A 22,144-nucleotide genomic window follows, 5' to 3' on the forward strand; every position below is an offset into this window, starting at 1 on the left:
CTTGAAGTTAGCTTATCCTAATATTTTGGATGCAGTTGTAAATTGAACTTAACTGCAAATAATAACTTGACTAATTTCAGAGCAATTATTTGCATCAGGTTGTAGTTTGCGTCAAGATGGTTTCAAAAAAGAAGCTAAAGCTGTTTTACAATTATCAGAATATATGAGTTTTGGTTTCAAAAATAATTTTAAACCAAAAAACATTTATATTATTATATACACCAAAATATTTATATTATTTTATACATAAAAAGGTTTAAGCTTTAGATTCTTTTATATATGGATTATGTAGTAGATTCGTGAAATATAAATTGGAGCCCTGGAGCTGCATCAAAATACCTAAAATGATTAGTTGGGAATGTGTTTAATTTTTTATATGCATAAAATAATTTTCAATCATACAACCACATTAATATTAGACTAAATTATAACTTTGATGTTTTAAGAAATTAAAGCTAGTAACTATGCAAAATGAACTGTTGCCTGGTATTTCAAGTCTCACTATCAACCAAATAAAAAATTTATGGTACCACATTTGTAGTATAAAAATACTTAATGTGGTAAATTTGGGAGTAATTCAATAAAGTTCTCACTTTTGTTCGTTTATATTTATTATGGGTAATAAAATATGTGGTTGCTAAGCAATTTAGATATCCATAGCAATCCAATATTAAAACTAATGTTACCATTGAAACCGCAGTCCTTAAATTAGTAAGCAGTGCAAAAATGATCCTTAAATCTTTTTTCTGACAAGTTATTAGTTTTGTCCATTATAAGTGAATTCTGGCCCACTGTGTATAGTATAAAACTCATGTAAGCATTTTAAATTCTATTGTATTATATTGAAACAGCTGTTAAAAAATGTGCATTTGACCGCAAGCCACACTGTAATTAAATTGTTTATTCGTGTTCTGTAAAAAATCACCACCCACCCACCTCTATCATTAAGCCCTCCCCCCTAAAGTCCTTCCTCCCCCTCCCCTCCTCCTCCCCTGTTTATTAAATTTGGACTAAAATTTCCACCCCTCCCCCTTTTTATTCCTATTCTCCATTGTATTAAGCACCCAAGTAACATCCACTTTTGTTTGCTGTTAAAAATAAATGAAAAACTTTCTTTTCTTTGCTTTTAGTTTACGGATCTCAGAAATCATGACGGCAATATGTGTTTCTAAAAAGATGATGTCTTCCTATCCTGATGAAATACCAGATCAATACATTACAAGTGATGATGGGGATAGGAAACACCTTGGGCCTAATCAAAATAAATCAACTTTGTATTTTAGCAATGAATCTGCATTATACCCAATACAGGATAAAAAAACCGATAAAAAAAAGGCTGAATGTGTAGCTGCTGAATCTTCTAGTAAACCTATGTTCTTAGGTTTAAAAAGAAAAGCAGATTTTTATTTAAGTCATAATGATTATGGTGATACTATTGATTTTAACACAGATTTCAACACAGAAGTTGCAAAATATGCTCCTGATGTACCAAGTTCTGTGAATAATAAACAAAGTACAATAAATATATGCTCTTTACAAAAAAAGAATTCTATTAAAAGTGCATCTGAAACCACTTCTAAAGAGCAAATTAGTGTCTGCTCAAATGATGTAACCACCAGGTTTTTCAAAGACAGTGTTCAGAAAAATGAATCTACTTCACATTTTGTGTTAAACAATTTTCAATTAAATCGTTTACAAGATTTTAAAATATTTAATGACCTCGATAGCTTTAATATTGCACTTGAAAAGGTAAAACGTGAAACACTTACAGCTTATTGTGTTGTGATGTCGTCAAGAAATTATTCCAAGCAGGGTACATATTTTTAAAACGTATTTTCTATTACATTTTTTATAAAGCTTCGGAACTTGCAGAAAGTTGTAGATAATAAAAGTTTTATTATAAGCTCTAAAAAGTTGAGAATTAATAATTTTATTTTCAGTTAATCTTGAAGATGTTGTTAAAGATTATAGTCATAGCTTTAAAAAAAATGAACTACCTTGTATTCGTTGGCATTTGAACAGCGGACACCTAAGTATACCTTTCCTGGGATATCCATTCATTGTGCTTGGACATGCGCAGTACCACTGTGCTCAGGGAAAAGATAAAAGCTTGTCTAGAAAAAGGCTTTTAAATCTTAAAACAAACAAACAAGATGAGACTTTGCAAAAACGTCATCTTGCAAGGCCTACTAAAAAGTTTGGCTGTCCAGTTTCATTTTTAGTAAAAAAGATTTATGCATTTCCTGAATATACTATGTCAAAAGATACAAAAAGAAATCGCACAGAGGTATCAGTTGCAATTAAACAGAAAATGAAACTTTTCATTGAAGCAAAAAAAAAAGGGAAAATAGTTGAAGAATTAGGTGTTTTGATGTATTTAACTAAAGAATTTCCTCTAGCAAATGCGCACAGATATCATCTTGAAAATCGTGATTTCATTAAGGGAAGTGAGAAGAATCTTTTAAGCAATACACTTTATCCTGGAGCAAAATTTAACTCATACAAAGAAGCTGTAGAGGCTGTTGGTCTCTATAGAGAAGCTCGAAATGTAAAATTATATTGTAATTCAGATGAGGCAATTCCAATAAATAACGTTTCTTTGAGATACGACTCATTGAAATATGTTTGCTATAATGCATTTGAGAAAAAAAAATATTGTGGGAAAGGGAAAAATCGCCGAGTTATCAAGTAAGTAAAATGATTCGTGTCATCAATTGACATGTTTTCCATCAATACCTTAGTTTACTAATTAGTATTTTTATGTAATCGGAATGTTTTAACATTCAATGTTCAAATAATTACTTTAGTATGCTTCATACTTTAGTTTATTGGTCAAATACAGTAAGATATTTGTTGGCATTTATAGTAAAAAAAAATGTTTGTATTAATGCGACTTAAATTAAGTTAAGAACAACCGTTAGTATAAACATTTTGGGTCTAAGCCAAAACTTTGGTTAAAGTAAAGCTTTAAATTCTTTATTGGATTTTAAAATTCAGATAGTGAATTTCAAAATCCGATAAAGAATTGATAGCTATTGATATATTTTTACAGATTCGGTATAAATGTATTTTTAATACTTATTTAGAAATCTAAATAGCACGACTTCACAGGGGCTGTCCATTAATCAGAGGCGTAGAAAGAATTTTTTGGGTTTGGAGAAAGGTAACTTCCAGACATGGAGCAAACTCCAAACATTTATATGCTTATACTTATGTCAAATAATGAGGGTTTGCAAAAAATTGCGATGATTGGAGGCTGGAAACAAAAAAGCCCTAAAATTTTCGCCCCCCCCTGCCCCAAACGTGAGAGCAACAAGTTGATGAAGTATTTTTTGTATTATTCTTATCTAGACTTATATTCATCGATAAATTTTAGATTTCATTTTAAAATATTTTAGCGTTCAAAAATTATGACTATATAAAGTTTAAAACCCCCTCAATTTGAGGGGGTTGCAAATTTTATATGGTAATAATTTTTAAACGCTAATAGATAATACTATGAAACTTAAAATTTATCGATGAATGTAAGTCTAGTTAAGAATAGTACAAAAAATACTTCATCAACTTGTTGCTCTCACGTTTGGGACAGGGGGGGCGAAAATTTTGGGGCTTTTTTGTTCGCAGCCTCCAATCATCGCAATTTTTTGCAAACCCTAATTATTTGACATAAGTATAAACATATAAATGTTTGGAGTTTGCTCCATGTCTGGAAGTTACCTATCTCGAACACCAAAAAATTCTTTCTACGCCTCTGCCATTAATTATGTTAATATTTTGGCAATTTTCACCTCCCCCTCCCTCTTGTCAACAACTTTTCAAATTTCCAGATATAAACCCCATATATAACGACGTGTATATTTAGTTGCTCCTCCAACTCCCCAAATTTAAAATGAAAAAAAAAAACTTTTTCTTTCCTTTTTTAAGTAATTAATCATATTTAAAATACAAACATTGTTTGACGTCAACTTTATTTGACTACCCCCCCCCCCCCCTCTCCTTGTCAACAACTGTCAAAAATTTTCAGACACCTACCTCCCCCATATTTTGTTGACACAATTAGATGACATGGAGGAAACTCTAAATATTTTTATGTTTATACTTATGTCAAATAATCATACTTAGCAAAAAATTGCGATGATTGAAGGCTGGGAACAAAAAGCCCTTAATTTCATCCCCCTGCCCCAAACGTGAGAGCAACATGTTGATAAAATAATTTTTTGCTATTCTCAACTAAATTTAAATGCATCATTAAACTAAAAGTTTGATATTATTATCTCTCAGCGTTCAAAAATTATGACCATATAACCCCCCTTAATTTGAGGGGATTACGAGTTTTATATGTTTTTAATTTTTGAACGTTTATAGATTGTACAACGGTACGATGAATATAAATAGTTTAGAATAACAAAAAAATTATTTTATCAAGTTGTTGCTCTCATATTTGGGGCAGTAGAGGAATGAAATTTTGAGGCATTTTTGTTCCCAGCCTCCATCGCAATTTTTCGCAAAGCATAGTTAGTTGACATAAGTATAAACGTACCAATGTTTAGAGTGCACTCCATGTCCGTAAGTTAGCTATCTCAAACACAAAAAAATGCTGGATCCGTCACTAAAACCGCTATAAAAAAAATTGGCAAATGCGCTATGCCACCACTTGCTTAAAGATTATTGCAGAAGTATGAAAAACTGTTATTAAAAAATTTCAATTTGAGGGTTGGTCCGTTTGTCCGGGATTAAATCCAGTTAATGGACTGCCCTACAACACCTTCAGTTATCAAGTTATGTCAAAAATTGAGTCAAAGTTTTAAGTAAATTCGAGTCGAATTATTTCGAAATATAGTTAAGAATTCTTTTCCTATTATATACTAAATATATATTTAAAATATATGCTAGATTATTTGAATTTCATTAAACAAGTTTAAAAGAAAAATTTTAAAATGGAAAAATGTGAATATCGTGCATTATTAAAATTCCTGCCCTACTCAGAGTTTCACCACAAGCCATAACAGATGAATTGGTTTTAGTTCTTGGTGACCAAGTACCAAAATAGAGTACAGTTGTCAAGTGAGCTACTTTATTTAAAGATGGTAGAGAGAGTCTCGAAGACAATCCTTGCTCAGGGCACCTTTAAACAACTTATACAACCGAGAATGTTTAACGTGTGCGAACCGTGATTGAAAAAAATCTTCATGTAACTCATGATATAATTGAAGCCCTGACATCGATTAATCGTTTTATAGTCAACAAAATCATTCACAACGCTCTTAAAAAAAGAAAACTAACATCGCTTTGGATACCAAACGAGTTAAACGCTCAAAATTTCAAGAATAGAGTTTGATGTGTATGGAAAATTTAGCTCTTTTAAGAAACGGCCCATGATGACTGTGTGATATCATTACATAGGATAAGTCGTGGTTTTATTCAAGACAAGTTAGATACAAGTCGGCTATCGCTTGTTGGGTCCATGAAGGTGAAAGTCCAAGAACTATTGTAAGATGCGACAGATTTGAGCCAAAAAACATGTTCTACATCTTCAAAACAACAGGTGTTATTCATTTTGGTTATGTTGAAAAGGGAGACACCGTTACTAGTCGATATTATATTTATATATTATAATTTTTTTATACAAACTTAACCTAACAACGCGCGTTTGATAATTTATGGGAAACGCAATTCAGAATTTAAAATTGCACACAAAAGCTTTTTAAAAAAAAGGCTTGCTTAAATTTAACCTAACTTTAACTTAAAACTAGTCTAGATTTTGGAATATTGGTTTTGTTGCTTTTGGCATCATTTATATGTCAAAGTGTTTTAATAATTTTATATTATTCATTTGATTAAAATATTAGATATTGCTTTTGTAAAAGTTGAAAAACAAATAAACTCTTTGTTGATGAAAACAATGTTTGCAAATCAAGTAACATATCGCAAATTATAACAAAGTCGCGTAAAACTGGAATAATTTTAAAGGATTACTTTCTTGCACAATTTATTGTAATTTATTTTTACGGAGCCGATTACAAAAACAGCGCCGTTAATATGGCTGATTCAAACCAGCATGTTGTTATCGCTAAGAGTACAGATCCGCTTGTTAATATTTTTCAACCATCTGAACAGTTAGTTATTTTTGCAGAAGGAATTCAAAAAGAGAGTAAAGAGTTTCAACTTCACAAAGAAAGCATTTTTCGTAATAATCAGTTAAACGACGATTGTATAGATTCTAATATAAAACTTGGAACTTCTTTTAACTGTATTGAAGATTTAGAGAGAACTATACAACAATATCAAATTAAAAATAAAGTTAAATTATATCGTAGAGATTCTAGAACTATTGAAAATCTCATAAAAAGAAATAGGACTTATAATAAGACCTATTCTTCGAAGTTAAAGTTTGGCGAGCTTACTTACAAATGTAAACATGGGGGAAGGGACTTCTCTATGCAATCGAAAAGATGTGATGCTAAAACCAGGTTGGACTATTTTTTATCTACTGAATAAATATTGTATACTTTTGAGTTATACAAAAAAAAAACCTTAACATAAGTTATGATTTAAAATAGAAAATGTTTATATAAATAACCTACTTCATTTTTTTTTCTGATATCACTACAAAGACATATCAAATAAAAAAGTTTTAAATAACCAATATATAAAAGAGTAATGAATATTATATGTATATATATATATATATATATATATATATATATATATATATATATATATATATATATATATATATATATATATATATATATATATATATATATACATACACACACACACAGATATATATATATATATATATATATATATATATATATATATATATATATATAAATATATATATATATATATATATCTGCGTGTGTGCGTTAGTGTGTATTTTATAGATGTTTTAAACTTTCACAGTTCATTGTCAGTTTTAAATAACAAGTATATTTTTTTGATAAAGGTTGCAAATAATTACAAATAAATAATTGACTTTTTTTTGTTTTGTTACAAAGCTGTTTTATAAAATTATTTTTATTTTTTGAATTTCTTTTAGTTTAAAGTTTCCTATTTGGTATTGTATTGAGATTTATTTAAAAGTTTTTGTGCGTTGGTTTTTAAAGTTACAAGAGTTACTTCAAAATTTAAGGAAAATATAAGGAAACATTGTAATTGAGAGAGAAGATATAGCAAGCAAATTGCAACAACTTGTTAATAAATTTTTTAGAAAAATATAAATTATTTAGCCAATTAATACAGATGCTTAAGAAAACAATAACTTAATGGATTTGTTGTTTTTAGTTTTTGTTTAGGCATTTGATAAAGTGCCGCATGTCAGATTGATAAAAAAAAAGAATCATATTAAATCCTAAATTAAGAATCATATTAAATCCTAAATTAAGAATCATATTAAATCCTACTATATAATAAATTTATAATATAAATATAGTTTTACAATATAATTATTAAAAAAAGTGAATTATTCTAAACAACTATGTATCAAACTGCTTACCAGTTATTAATAGCGTACCTCCATTTTCAATCTTAAAGGTTCTGTAAGCAGATGTGAATTTTTTTGTTAAACAACCAGATGTGGTCATCTGGTTGTTTAACAAAATTCAATTATGATTTATGCAGAATTATACATATTAGAAAAAAAAATTTAAATTACTCATGTTACATAAGCATCATGTACACGGTGCATAGGAACATACTCTAAGACCTTGCAAAACATCCCCAGAGATTTTATTTTTGATTATCATTAGAAAACATTTCCTCATTCAAAAAATGTAAACGACAACTTTTTTTAGTGGGGGCCTGGGGAGAAAACACATTTTAGGGTAGTGCCCAGGAATTTTGTTGTTTAAGATAGGTAGCTAATAAGCATGGGGCATACTCAAATTTTTAGTATGTTGATACTGGTAGCAAATGAGGATGACTTGCAAAAAATTAAGGTAATTGAAGCTAAACCAACCCCGCCCCGATCCCTAACTGTCCCCTTCCTAGAACTACGTCTCCTTTAATTGTAAATTTTTTTTTTTTGTTCTATCATAAAGTAGATCAAAATTCATCGACAGATTTCAAATTTCATCAAAAAATCTCTTTTCATTTAAGATTTATAACAATGCAAAGCCTAAAATTACCCCCTGAAATAACCTTAAATGGTCTCAACTTTTAAACGAAAAATTTTTTTTTGATGTAATTTGAAATCTGTTGATGAACTTTGATCTAGTTTAATATAAAAAAAGCAAAAAGTTGAAAAGTGTTTTTTGGAACCATACCCTGGGGAGGGCTATAAGGGGTCGAGAAGGGTTTGCTACAATTATTTATTACAGTAAAAAAAAAAACTCTGATTTTTATGGTTACATTATGATTGATATTTTACATTTCAAAGTCATACTAAACGTTTGTTCATAGGAGATTTAACACTTTACTTTTTACAAACTACATTCCTGCAAATAGAAAGCTACTTTAAAAGTGCTTGTAGTTGTAAGCAACAACCGCGTTTTTCAGCGCCTCTATATAGTTTGGGCTGTGCTCTCCAACTTTTCTCATTCGCCAAAACTGATTGAAATCCTGATGAATGGATTCGAGAGCTTGTTCAGTCCAGTAACCTAAGCCTATAGAACAGTAGAAGTACAAAAGAAATGCAAGTTTATTTAATAAATATTTGTCGTAAATTATGCAAATTTTACGATTCAACTGTTGAAATAGAGTATTTAATTACTAAGATAATAAATTATTTTTAATCAAATTTAAAAGTTATTTATCATACCAAAGACTCCACCTTTCATGTTGGTAAATTCAATAACATGTTGCTCAATTATGTGTACTTTCAAAGGAATTGTAGCCCTTAGATTTCTATAGCTCGTAGAGAACTCCTCTAGATCTTTAACATACGTGGAGCTTAATGATTTTCCAAAACAACCATGGACTATTTTTTCAAAATCTCTAAGTACCTTAATATATTTGGCAGCGGAAACTCCAAGACTAAACTCTTGAAAAAACAGTTCAAAGCTGTCTATGTTTTTAAGCAATTTATGACAAGCATTGCCTTCCAAACGATGCTGCCCTTGGTAGGACACTCTGCAAATGTTTATTTTAGACAGATATTGATTAACAAACTGTAACACACACTCCTTGTTTTCAAATAAATTTTTTTCAATCTCTTTTAAAATTTTGTCTACAACACCTAGCAGTATATGTAGTCCAGGAATATTTACAAGCTCTAGTATTTTTTTGTTTTTGTTGCCTGTTAATAAAGGGGAGTTAACAACATTAGTGTATTTTTTAGCTTTTTTTAAATTTGTACCATCAGCCATCCATTGGTCGCACAATGTACACAAAGACTCTAGAGTATAATGATCAGCTTTTTGAAAGTCAGGAGATGATGTCATGCAATACGGACAAGGGTGTTTTGATGTTGCAGTTTGTTTTCCAACCATTTGAAGCAAAATCTTTAGATCTTCAGATACTGTGTAATCTAAGGATGAAATGTTTAGCTTATCCAATATTAACCGCAAGTTATGATATTTTTTGTTCAATGAAGGCAAAATGGCCAATATAATAGTTTTGTGGACGCTTGAATCTTTAAAATCTTTGCACGCATATCCGTCACTTTTGCTCAGTTTCTCTGGAATTTTATTATTTTTTAACTCTGGTTTTAGGGTTATTGACAGTGTAACTTTTAGGAATCCCTGCCCTCCATCTACACCTAATTTGATATCAACATCATTTGTTTCTCGACTTCTGTGATGAAGTACCATTGCTACGAGTTCTTCAATGTCATTGCAATACACAATAGGAGTATCTTTTTCTACCAACTATACATTCATAAAAAATCAAAATGAATAATACAAATTGCAATCTAGCTATAAAATAATTTTTTTGGAAATAGTTTACTTACCTCTTCGCTTTCTTTTAATTTTAATAGCAATGGGAGTTTATCACAATTGAATAAATTTCCAATTATTTCGTTGTTCTCAATCAGTTTAATATTGAAACCGGATTCCACACTTTTTCGTCCTGCCTCACTTCTCAGAAATCGTGCAACTTTAATCATGTTGCGATTACTTATAAATCATAATAAAGTTATTACAAAAATTGGCTTTAAACTCATAACAAACTTATTTTTAAAAGTATTTTTAAGCAACAAAAATTTACCTGGAATGTAGTTTTAATTGAAGTTTGTTCAATTTATCTAAAGAAAAGAAAGGTTTCTTAACCTCAGTCTTTCCGAAAGAGACAGTTAGTTGCTTCGGACCAAAGGTTTTCAAAACTAAGGTGTTCTCTGAGTCATTTGTGCTGAAATCTTTGATAGAGCTGGACAGAACTTTTCCTTGCGTTGTTGGGGATGTTGATTTTACAATGGCAGTCAAATTCTTTTGTCTTTCTAATTTTGTACAGGGATGTGGAATTCCCTGTCCCACTTGGGCATAACAATGTTGACAAACTAGTCTTTCTGCAGGTTTATTTGAAACACCTTCAGCGCCTTGATAAACAAGCTTTCCCGAAACACAATCAACCATTGGGGCCAATATTTTTTCCATTTTTGATTTGCGCCCATTTTCACAAATAAAACATTCACATTTTTTCCCTCTAATAAATCTGGTATTCAGGTCTAAATTTTATAGCACTTGTATGACAACTATAATAACTAAAATAGCGAAACTAAATTTTAAATGAAGTAAATTAAACATCAATATAGCTATAATTACCTTCATAACACGGCCGCATAATGAAGTAAGGATCAGTCCCTGCAAGCTTTTTTCTACATTTTGAGCAAAGCATGGTAGGAAGGTCAGGATTATCCGCTGAATAATCTTTCCAGAATATAGTTTTGATAAGGTTTGAGTAGTCATTTTTCTTTTTATTTAGATTTAAATAAGTTGTTTCAGGGTTATTTATTGGTCTTAAATCCGTGCCTTTCCTGAAGCAGCAAATGCAAAATTTTTTTACAAAATCACTATGTTCTTTTGCATGTTTAGGCATTTTAAATGAATGCTTCAAATAAAAACTTCTGATATGGATTGATAATATTGGCATGATATATCGGTTATATCAATCAAATGTCAATATAATGCCTATAAACACATGTCAATATAATGGCTAAAAACATGCTTTCAGTTCGTATATCAACGCGTGCAAAGAGTTGTTATGCAACTGTTAACAATTAGCAACTGCTAACTTTTACTAATTGTTAATAATTAAAGGTTGCTTTGCTTTGTTTTTATTTCAATAAAAATGTAAATAGAAAGTAATAATAATTACTTATCCGTCTGTAAATTTTAATGTTAAACAAAAATTTTTAAAAACTTTAAAAAATAAAATTGATAAATCTATCACAAATATTTCTGAAAATCTAAATATGGGGCATGGGCATGATTTTGTGGTGTTCGAGAAGATTCCCCAAATCCCCTCTAGGGTATGGTTCCAAAAAACACTTTTCAACTTTTTGCTTTTTTTATATTAAACTAGATCAAAGTTCATCAACAGATTTCAAATTACATCAAAAAAAAATTTTTCGTTTAAAAGTTGAGACCATTTAAGGTTATTTCAGGGGGTAATTTTAGGCTTTGCATTGTTATAAATCTTAAACGAAAAGAGATTTTTTGATGAAATTTGAAATTGAATTTTGATCTACTTTATGATAGAAAAAAAAAAAATTATGATTAAAGGAGACGTAGTTCTAGGAAGGGGACAGTTAGGGATCGGGGCGGGGTTGGTTTAGCTTCAATTACCTTAATTTTTTGCAAGTCATCCTCATTTGCTACCAGTATCAACATACTAAAAATTTGAGTATGCCCCATGCTTATTAGCTACCTATCTTGAACAACAAAATTCCTGGGCACTGCCCTAAAATGTGTTTTCTCCCCAGGCCCCCACTAAAAAAAGTTGTCGTTTACATTTTTTGAATGAGGAAATGTTTTCTAATGATAATCAAAAATAAAATCTCTGGGGATGTATTGCAAGGTCTTAGAGTATGTTCCTATGCACCGTGTGTAAATAGCGATCATATTTATGTACAAAAAAAGACATAATTGATTTGATTGTGAGCTTGGTCTAAGTGTTATGGTTAAATCAAAAGATAGAAAACAAATTAGTTCAAGTAATACAGTTTGCGGTTTAACAAATTATTATTGCAATTTGTGATTTAAAAAATTATTACAGCAAAGTGATTTCAATGCTGTGTTTAAATCACCAAAATTTTATGTACTTAGATATAAATATAGTTAAAAAGTTCTGCACACCATTTTTATTTCTGCATCTTAAATATATTTTACAAGTTTTGTGCCCCTATTTGAAACACAGCTTAAACATAAAAGTTTTTTTTATGTTTAAGCTGTGTTTCAAATAGGGGCACAAAACTTGTGCCCCTATTTGAAAAAGCCACTACAGATGAGGAGGCTATTTAATAATGGTTATAACCCTCTCTCAACTCTACAACTCCGAAAAATGAAACTTTGATGAACAAGGTCGCTGTGCGGAGAAACAAGTTGAGGGCGGTACTACCACGGACGTGGTGGAGATTGAACTCAGAACCTCTCGCTTATAAAGTGAGCACTTTACCACTACACTACTACCGCATAACTTGGTTGTTTTCACCACCCCCATTGAAACAGTCTGCACTTTTGTTGAATTATCCAAATTGTGCATTTAAACCAGATAGTTTATTTCCTGATGAACTATTGTTATTGACGATGCTCCAAAAGCATGTGGGCTAGTGCATTGTTTGTTTACTGAACTTTTTAACAAAATTTTTAGGAGCCTATTTTTTAAGTTTATAAATAGTAATTCGTATTAAGGTTGGAAATTGGGCAAAATAAAAGAAACAATGTCAGACATACATTAAGTGCGGCATATACAAAGAATAACATAACACTATGTTATTCTTTTATTTAATTTATTCTGTCATTACTAAATTCATTAATCAAATAATGTTTTACAAATAAATAGCAATTTATTATTTTATTTTCCTATTATATAAGTATTGAGAAAAAACGCCAAATATAGCGAAAACATTTTTAAAAGCGAAAAGACATCAAAACGATTAAACGTAAAAAAAAATCTAACAAAATTTCTCGTAGTTCTAGTGTACATAGCAAATTAGTTTCTTAATTATACAGATTAATAAAAGTTGTGAATAAATCGCATATCAAAACTCTCAATTGTTGTTAAATTGTTATAAAAGACAATGTTTTTTTCGCTAGCTAAAAACAACAACCACTCTAAAAAAATAAAAAATACAAAAATTATATTAAAATTTAAAATTAAAAAAAAAAATTTTAATTTTCTTTTTTTAATTATTGAATTTTCTAGTTTTTTAATTAAACTTGATAATTGATTACAATTTTGTTTCCTTTATTTAGGATTTTTTTTTTCTCTGTAGATAAGCTTAGCTTTTTGCTACAAATTATTGAAATGCTTTATAAGTTAAAAGATCCGAATTGCCATGATCAGTATGTCTAAAAATTATTTTTAAGCGTGGACGAACAATGCGTGTGACCGCACACGCTTCATGGGAAGGCTTTTATATATATATACATGCATATATAGCAGCCCTCAAAATTTGGAAAAATAAGGTTGCAATTTTTGCTGACTTTATTTTATTAGATGCTGACCTTAATTTATTAGAGGTCAGCAAAAAAAATTTGACACAAAGTTTTTACCATAAATTATAGAAATAAGGTTGGCAACTTTTTGCTGACTTTAAATACTTTTAGGTCAGCACTGCTGAAATGCCAACCCTAATTTCAAGGGCTGATATTTATATATATGTTAGTTTTCTCCGTTTAGCCAGTGCTTTTGCACTCAAGACTGGGCTCCCCCACATGACTGCCAAAACTTTAGCAAACACATAAAAAAGTGCTTGCCAAAAAAAAAAAAAATCATTTTTTTAAAATTGCAGCAAATCTTTTTTGTTCATCAATACTTTTATGAAAAATCTTTTTATTTTAATTATCTTATTTAGAATTTAAATAAAACTTTCAGTTTTTCTTAATGTGAATATTTTGTTTAGAATTTAAATTAATTTTTTTTGCTGGCTTTTTTAAAACTATTTTATCTAGAATTAAAATAGAATGTTCGTTTCGTTTTTGTTATGATGAGGACCAAACATTGAAATTATGTTTCTAGTTCTGTTTTGCTTTCTTACTTTCTTTTTTTCTGGGGCAAATTTTAGTTCTGGGCCAAAATTTTTAAATCCAGTTTTTTAAGGGATTTTTTGTAAATATATTTAGTGGAATTGAATACATATTCATCAGAGGAGTTTTGGTTTAGCCTGTTAATAATAAAAATTGGAATTTAATTTAGAATTTGGGGTGGGTGATTTAAGTTTGGTTTTTTGAAAGACTCAGGGGTTGTCCATAAATTACATCACGCTTTAGGGGAAGGGAGAGGTGTAGTGGTTTTATGACCACTCATATGGAAATGGTTTTCTTTTTCCATGTTTCCGTATTGTATAGTATAGTGTTTTTGTTTTATATAAGACACATTTAGTTAAGTGCAGCAGACTATTTTAAAAAAAGTTGTTTTTTGAACCACCCTAGTCTCTATGTTTACCTATTAAAATAATGTATAGTTTTTTCCGCAATGCTTTATTACACAAATTGTCTCTTCTGGAATAACTGTGGAATTTGTCCTTTTTTTGTTAACAATTGATAAAACAATTCAATTGTTTTATCTTAAATATCTGTAGTTATTGAGAGGTAAAAACCATTAATGTCATTTATGTCAAATTGAATAAATGTACGCTCTTTTTTATTTCCGATTATGGAGAACCAATTCATAACATCACTGGTATTTTTCCAGCTGTAAATTTAGTTTATTTCTTAGAATATTATTTTGTCTAATTTAATTTTGCTTTGTTGTTGTTGTTGTTGTTAATTCAACTCCCCAAGGTAGTAGATGACTAGGGTTGATATTTGACCGGGGCTGGTTTGATAAAATATAGCCAGAGCCGGATTTGTGACCAGAGCTGCATAAATATTTATACATCCTAAAGAATAATTTTTTTAATTTAAAATTTATGTTATATTTTGTATATATATATGCATAGATAAACATTATGATCAACATGATCATCATAATCATCATTATCATCATTATTATCATTATCATCATCATCATTTTCTCTTTCGGCAAATACTACACCATATAAATACTAAAGTTTATATAACAATGAAAAGATAGTGTATGCCAGTATCTAAATAAATAGCAAACATATATGTTTATATCCATAATAGGTATGCATAAAATGCATCTCAGAAGCTTTTATTCCTTCTGGACTAAAAGTTTGGAAGCTTTTATCCATACTCTTCAAGTCAAACCTTATTCTACTCCATATTTTTTTCACCATCTTTTTTTGACCAACTTGAGCAGTTGCTTTATTAATCATTTATTTCATCTTTTTTACAAGAACATCTCTGTTAAGAGCAAATGTTCTTTTATTATTTCAAGAAGCTAATGTAAAAAGGTCCCGTCGATGTTAAGCTCTGTTATTCTCAGTTTACTAAATCTTGTATCTTATATCAGATGTTCGGTTCTAGAGACTTTTGGTTAGTCTTAAACAATGTCATTAACTAAAGTAAGTCTATCATTTAATCTTATTGATTTTATAATATTTAATAATATTTAATATTTAATGTTTAAAAAGTGCTAAATAAGTGGTTCTTATTGTGAGCATTACCCTCACAAAAGCGTTATTATTGAGATCACCATTTGGTCCCGCATTGAGGAGGTGTTGGAGGGGTTTGTGTTTTATCCTCTAGATGATTCTGTAAATAAACTGTAAGATTTTAGGCAATCTGGACATTTGGCTGTAATATAAGAATTTTCTTGGTTATTATTAATTAGTTTCTGTGTTTATTTTTTGTTTTAAGAAAAAATGTCCAACAAATTATTTTTATAAAATGTTCAACTTTTTCAATCAAAAAAATAGTAAACTTTTTTTTAATTGAAAAAGTTGAACATTTAATAAAAACTTTTTCATCTAGAATAGGATATATTTTTAATCAGTGAAATTGTTAGTCTCTATTTTTTTTTCCATTTTATTTCCGCACAATGTTAAAATACTATTAAGAGTGCTCAACAAATCCTAATATGGAGCCTAATATATATGTATGTTAAGATGGTTCTAAAAACAACATTTTTTGAAAGTATCTGATGGCACCCCCTGAATGTGCTCTATGTAATAAATTAATACTTCATTAAAAAAAATTTTGAATATAAAAATTTTTTAGAACATCAGAATGGGTTCCTAATAATTTGAATATAAAAAACTACTAGTTTATGGCTTGAAAACTATCGTTTTTCAACAAAGTACATATTTTTATAGTTTTTTCTTTTTTAGTTTGTATTTTCATAAATTTTTTTATTATTTAAAATTTTTTATAAAATTTCACTTCTTTTGAGACCCATACATGATATGCTTTAAAGTAAGCATATCATGTATGCTTCTAGTCAGCCCCGTAAGCGCTGACTAGGAGCATATATATATATATATATATATATATATATATATATATATATATATATATATATATATATATATATATATATATATATATATATATATATATAGGTGGTTCTAAAAACAACTTTTTCTGAAAATGACTGCTGGCATCCCCTGAATATGTTGTATATAATTAAAAAAATGCTAGATTTAAGAAATTTTTGAATAAAAAATATTTTAAGGGGTTGCTACTGACCCTCGAACATTATATAGGTCCCTAATATTATTAAAAAAAAAGTTTTTCAAAATTATGTCATGTTGGGTCTCAAACGAAGCAAAATCATATACAAATTTCAAAAATAATATTCATTTTATAAAAAAACATAGATAAAAGAAATTATAATCAAAAAATCTTGTTCAATTCCCTATTTTTCATTTTTAGTTAAAAAACGTAACTTTTTGTTTACTAAAATCTAAAATAAAAATTTAATTATAAAATGATTAATATTTTTAAAATTTTTATATAATTTCCCTTCATTTGATACTCAACATGACATAATTTTGAAAAAATTTTCGGACAACATCTACGGGTTGTATATATATATATATATATATATATATATATATATATATATATATATATATATATATATATATATATATATATATATATATATATATATATATATAAAACAAATTTATATATAGATTTATTTATATAGTTAAATATATTTCATGTTAATTTATCATGTCTTGTTTATTTAATCGAGTCTTATTTTATTTTTAACACAGTTATAGAGTAAGTCAGTAAGTGTATATATGTATATATATATATGTATATATATATATATATATATATATATATATATATATATATATATATATATATATATATATATATATATATATATATATTATAAAGTATAAACTTTTATGTTTAATTTTTTATATAAATTGATGTTTGTTAATTTGATTAATAAACTTCAATTTATGACTTTAAACTTCAATATGACTACCACTGTAAAGTTCAAATAATTTGCAATGTAATTTTCTTATTTGTAGCTCTTTTAAGGTAGGATGTGAGATGCATATTCGGTTTGGTGTATCTGATGATGGATCTCAACTCATTGTCAAATCAATGTCAGAAGATCACAATCATGAAATAAATGAGGTTTGTTTTATGTTGTTTTTAATTGATTAATTATTTTAAAAATACTTTATAGCAGTGTAAAAATTTAATTTTCTCATAATGAGTTTTATTCAATATATTAAATTTATACTTGCATTTTATGTAATTGTGTAACTTCCTGCTTCAACATTTGTTTTGTTTTTAATGATTAGATTCAAAAGTTATAATTATAAATTAGTAAAATATGTAGTTTAATATAATAATTAATAATAATAGTGTATTAATATAGTTGTAATTAAATTAATATTTAATAAGTATGCAAATAATGTCAGTATTTTAAATTGTTTAACTGAAGAATAAGGAACCTTAAATTATAAACTAAAAAAATGTTTTAAAATGTTATGATTTTTCTAAATAAAAGTTTCTGTAAATCTCATAATGAAAAAGTTTTTGATGTGATTGTCATTATGATTTTTTATTGCAAAAACTTTTAATACTATTATAATGATAACAAAAAGAATTAAAGATACAAAACATGTTAGAAATAAACTTTTTTTTAATTTCGAATAAAAAATAATAAATTGAAAAAAAATTGAAATATGCAAAATGTAAACTTTCAGTTGCCCTAACCCATTATTTAATACTAACCCGTTAGTTAATACTAATACTTTTTCATAAGTTTTATCTTTGCACTCAACTTTTCTGTTTTTAGTTCATTATTTACCCCCATTAGTATTGTAATTTAAGTAATTTACCAAGACAATTAAATTTTTTTCTTTAGATATATTTAAATATGAATATTTATCTTTAATTCATATCGCTTTATTTATTAGTATATTTTATATTATTAGAGACCATCTTTTTTGTTTATTATGGGCCTTGTTGATTGCTTTACACACTGCAATGCAAATAATAAAAACCAGATCGAGATTGGCAGAGCACTATACTAGCACTGTCTAGAATTCCATACTAAAGTTTCATACATATTTTTTGTTAATATATTTTATACAGATTTTAGACATCAGCTATAAAAATGAATTACACTTTCTGTGTATATTAACATTTTTGGTTACATTTGGAATGTTTATAAGATAATAAAAGTAAAAAGATTGCTGCCCTATGCCAAACCTTCATACACACACACACACACACACACACACACACACACACACACACACACACACACACACACACACACACATACACACACAGGGCTCGAAATAACGAACTTTTTTGTACTGGACAATTTGTCCAATAAAGACTCAAAATTGCCGGACATGTCCAATAAAAATTAAAGAAGTGTTGTTGAACCCATTCCTAACCACGCACAAAATATTTTGTTTTTACCTCTTGACCACACAATTTGTAAGATAAATTATCTAACAAAAAGAAAATCTTACTAACTAAAATCTTACTATCTTATCAAAAAAATCTTATTATCTTATCTTATCTATCAAAAATCTTACTATCTTATCTAACAAAAAGAAAAAGAAAAATCTAATTTCAAAAAACTAAAATTTGAACAGGATAATATATTTGTATTACATTTTTTAAAAATTACTATGAGAAATGTAATTTAAATTTACTTTGTAAGTGAATAAGTACATAAGTTGTTACTTGAATATATTAAATACATAAATTAGGTAATTATTAAATACCTAATTAAATATATAATAAAAATGTATAATAAAAATACAAAATTATTAAATACATAAATTACTATGTAAATATATTAAATTACTTTATTTAATAAAGTAACAAATTAGTTATAATGTTTACAATAAACTTATGTTATTTAAATTATGAAAAAATATTATACGTAATTACATTTATATAAATGTGTATTTTTACATAAATCTTTTTAAACTTTTCTAGGATTAATTTTATAAACACTTTTAATAACGAAAATTTTTTAATGCAAAAACAAACGTTACATAACAACTCAAAATTAATAGTGTAATAAATTGTTCTAAAAGCATTAAAATAACTATTATGTTAAAATTTTTATAAAATTAGTTTAAAAGGGGTTTTAAAAACTAAAATATTTGTGTGAAATTTATAAAAACCATCGGACTAAAAATAAAATAAATACTAAACTATAAATCTAAATTAATAACTAATCACAACGTTTTAAATTATAAAAACCGGGCTACTTAACTCAAAAAATATAATGCTTTGACATCTTTTAAAAAATGAATTAACCCAAAAAAATAACGTATCTTATTAACGTAACCGTGTGTTTAACTTCAATTTTATTTTGTATGAAAAATGAATAGTTCAAAAAATGAAGTTTACATACGATACTGAATTTATTAATAAATTTGGAACAAATTTAAAATGATTAGAAAACAAATGCACATAGAATATGGGTCAGACAAACTGACCAATAGATGTTGTTTTTACCGGACAATGTCCCATATCCGGCGCATATTTCTGGCCGGACATGGGACATATATATGTATGTATGTATGCATGTATGTATGTATGTATGTATGCATGCATGTATGTATGCATGCATGTATGTATGTATGTATGTATGTATGTATGTATGTATGTATGTATGTATAAACTAAATCAAAAAGTGGCATCAAAATTTGACTTCATTAAGAACCTCATAAAAATTTGCTCTATTTGGCATTAATTGACCTAACTTTACTTTCTTTTTTTAATTAGGAAGCAGTTGTAAAAGAAGCACTTCATCCTGAGTTATGCAGTCATGTGTCTAAACTTGTTTGGAATGATCCCAGTATTCCAATCGATGAAGTTAAGCGTTTACTAGAATTGTATGTAGTTAAAGAAATGTTTAAAGACCAAGTACCTCCACCTAGGACTAGGCGTCAATACTTTCCTACAAAAAAGCAGATTCGATATTTTATGTCAAAAGCTCGTTCTTCTTTGAATATATCTCATGACGTAGAGCAAAAGCTTGAAGCACAAGCTGAAGTTCTGAAAGAAAAACACAATGATGAGAAAATGATTTTCAATTTTAAAGTAAAACATGATACATCTCTTGAATCAACTGTTCAAAATGATGATAGTGTTGAGGCTGCAGAAGACTTTATATCAGATGAAAAAGATTTAAAGAATGAATTAAATGAAAATGCTAAGCTTTTATTTTGTCACCAAACTCCTCATCAACAACGACTTTTAAAGCGCTACAATTCTCAGATTATACTTACTCAAATTAAAGACATACATGCTAGAATACCTTTTCCTTTATATTGTATATATGTGCAAACAAATGTTGATTATCAGTTAGTTGCTGAATTTATTTTACAAACAAATACTGTTGCTATGCTTTCAGAAGGGCTACAGACAATTAAAGATTGGAATCCAGGTTGGAATCCAAAGTTTGTTGTTTGTGACTATTCAGATGTCCAAATTGAAGCTGTGGAAGCCTCCTTTAATGGTATATTTAATAACATATAATTATATCAAATATATATAGTTGGTTTTAGCATCAAAGATGCCGTTAAATTAACACTAAATTAACTAGTGACCAATGGTACTTGTTTATTTTTAATGTTATTTACCTACCTAAGGCTAATAGTGCCACTACAATCGAGGAGGCTGCTTTTTGTGGTTACAACCCTCTCTCAACTCTTCCAAAACACAAACCTTAAGAATTCTCAATTCCAAAACACAAACCTTAAGAAACAATGTCAATAGTACTACCGGGGTCGTGGTGGGGATCGAACTTGGAACTTCTCCCTTATGAACCGAGCACTTGAAAATCTATTTATATATATATATATATATATATATATATATATATATATATATATATATATATATATATATATATATATATGCACACACTCATATACACACATGTGGTATCATACTTTTCAAGTTTTGAAATGCACACATGGGTGGGTCATACTTTTCAATTTTTGGATTCTGGAGTGCGCAATATGTTTTTTATGTATTAGGATATTAGAAAAGGGATGAATAGTTTTTTTCCCCTTAAAAAGTTTATCTAGTGGGGGCACAAGGCATTGAAGAGGTAGTTCCTTTGTATAAAGAGCACATTTTATCCTTTTTTTATTATTATTATTCACTTTATGTTCAAGGTAGTGGTTAACACTTTTCCAAGCAGTGTTTAATTTTTTTAAGTCTGCACCAATGGCAACTAAAAAGTTTCAAACATGATCCACAATGCATTTGTAAAGATTATCAGCTATTTGCTCAGCTGCAATTTCTACTCTTTTTTCAGAGTTGTTAGTGAAATAAAATTGGTATTTACTTCCAGGTTCAGAACAAACTGAATGTTCTTTTTTTTCTGATGGATGTAATTTTCCATCCTCTTCTCTCTATGTACTTAGTTAAATCTTTTCGTCCATCAAAGAAAATAACACAACTTTATAACACATAAAAAATCATACACAATTTCTTGTTATTGACCAATTTTTATGGTTTTTAATAATGATGGAGAGGGGATATAAGCCTAAAGCCTCCAAATTTTAATAACCATGTTTTATGATTCACCTCATTTTATAATAGTTTATAATAGTTTATGATTCACCTCATTTTATAATAATTTACACCCATGTAAATTAAAAATAACAATAATA

General features: G+C 28.1%; 1 protein-coding gene across 2 annotated transcripts in view; it reads left to right on the forward strand.

Moving 5' to 3' along the window:
- LOC100213006 (uncharacterized) overlaps positions 1-22,144 on the forward strand; it is a 42,267-nt gene that overhangs the window by 9,477 nt on the left and 10,646 nt on the right. For both annotated transcript variants that reach the window (XM_065793675.1, XM_065793674.1), the window contains exons 5-8: positions 1,131-1,813; positions 1,941-2,688; positions 17,504-17,612; positions 20,244-20,979. In XM_065793675.1, coding sequence (XP_065649747.1) covers positions 1,131-1,813; positions 1,941-2,688; positions 17,504-17,612; positions 20,244-20,979 — 2,276 coding nt within the window. The remainder of the gene's footprint in view (positions 1-1,130; positions 1,814-1,940; positions 2,689-17,503; positions 17,613-20,243; positions 20,980-22,144) is intronic.

Source organism: Hydra vulgaris, chromosome 03 (assembly GCF_038396675.1).
Source record: "Hydra vulgaris chromosome 03, alternate assembly HydraT2T_AEP".
Lineage (NCBI taxonomy): Eukaryota > Metazoa > Cnidaria > Hydrozoa > Anthoathecata > Hydridae > Hydra > Hydra vulgaris.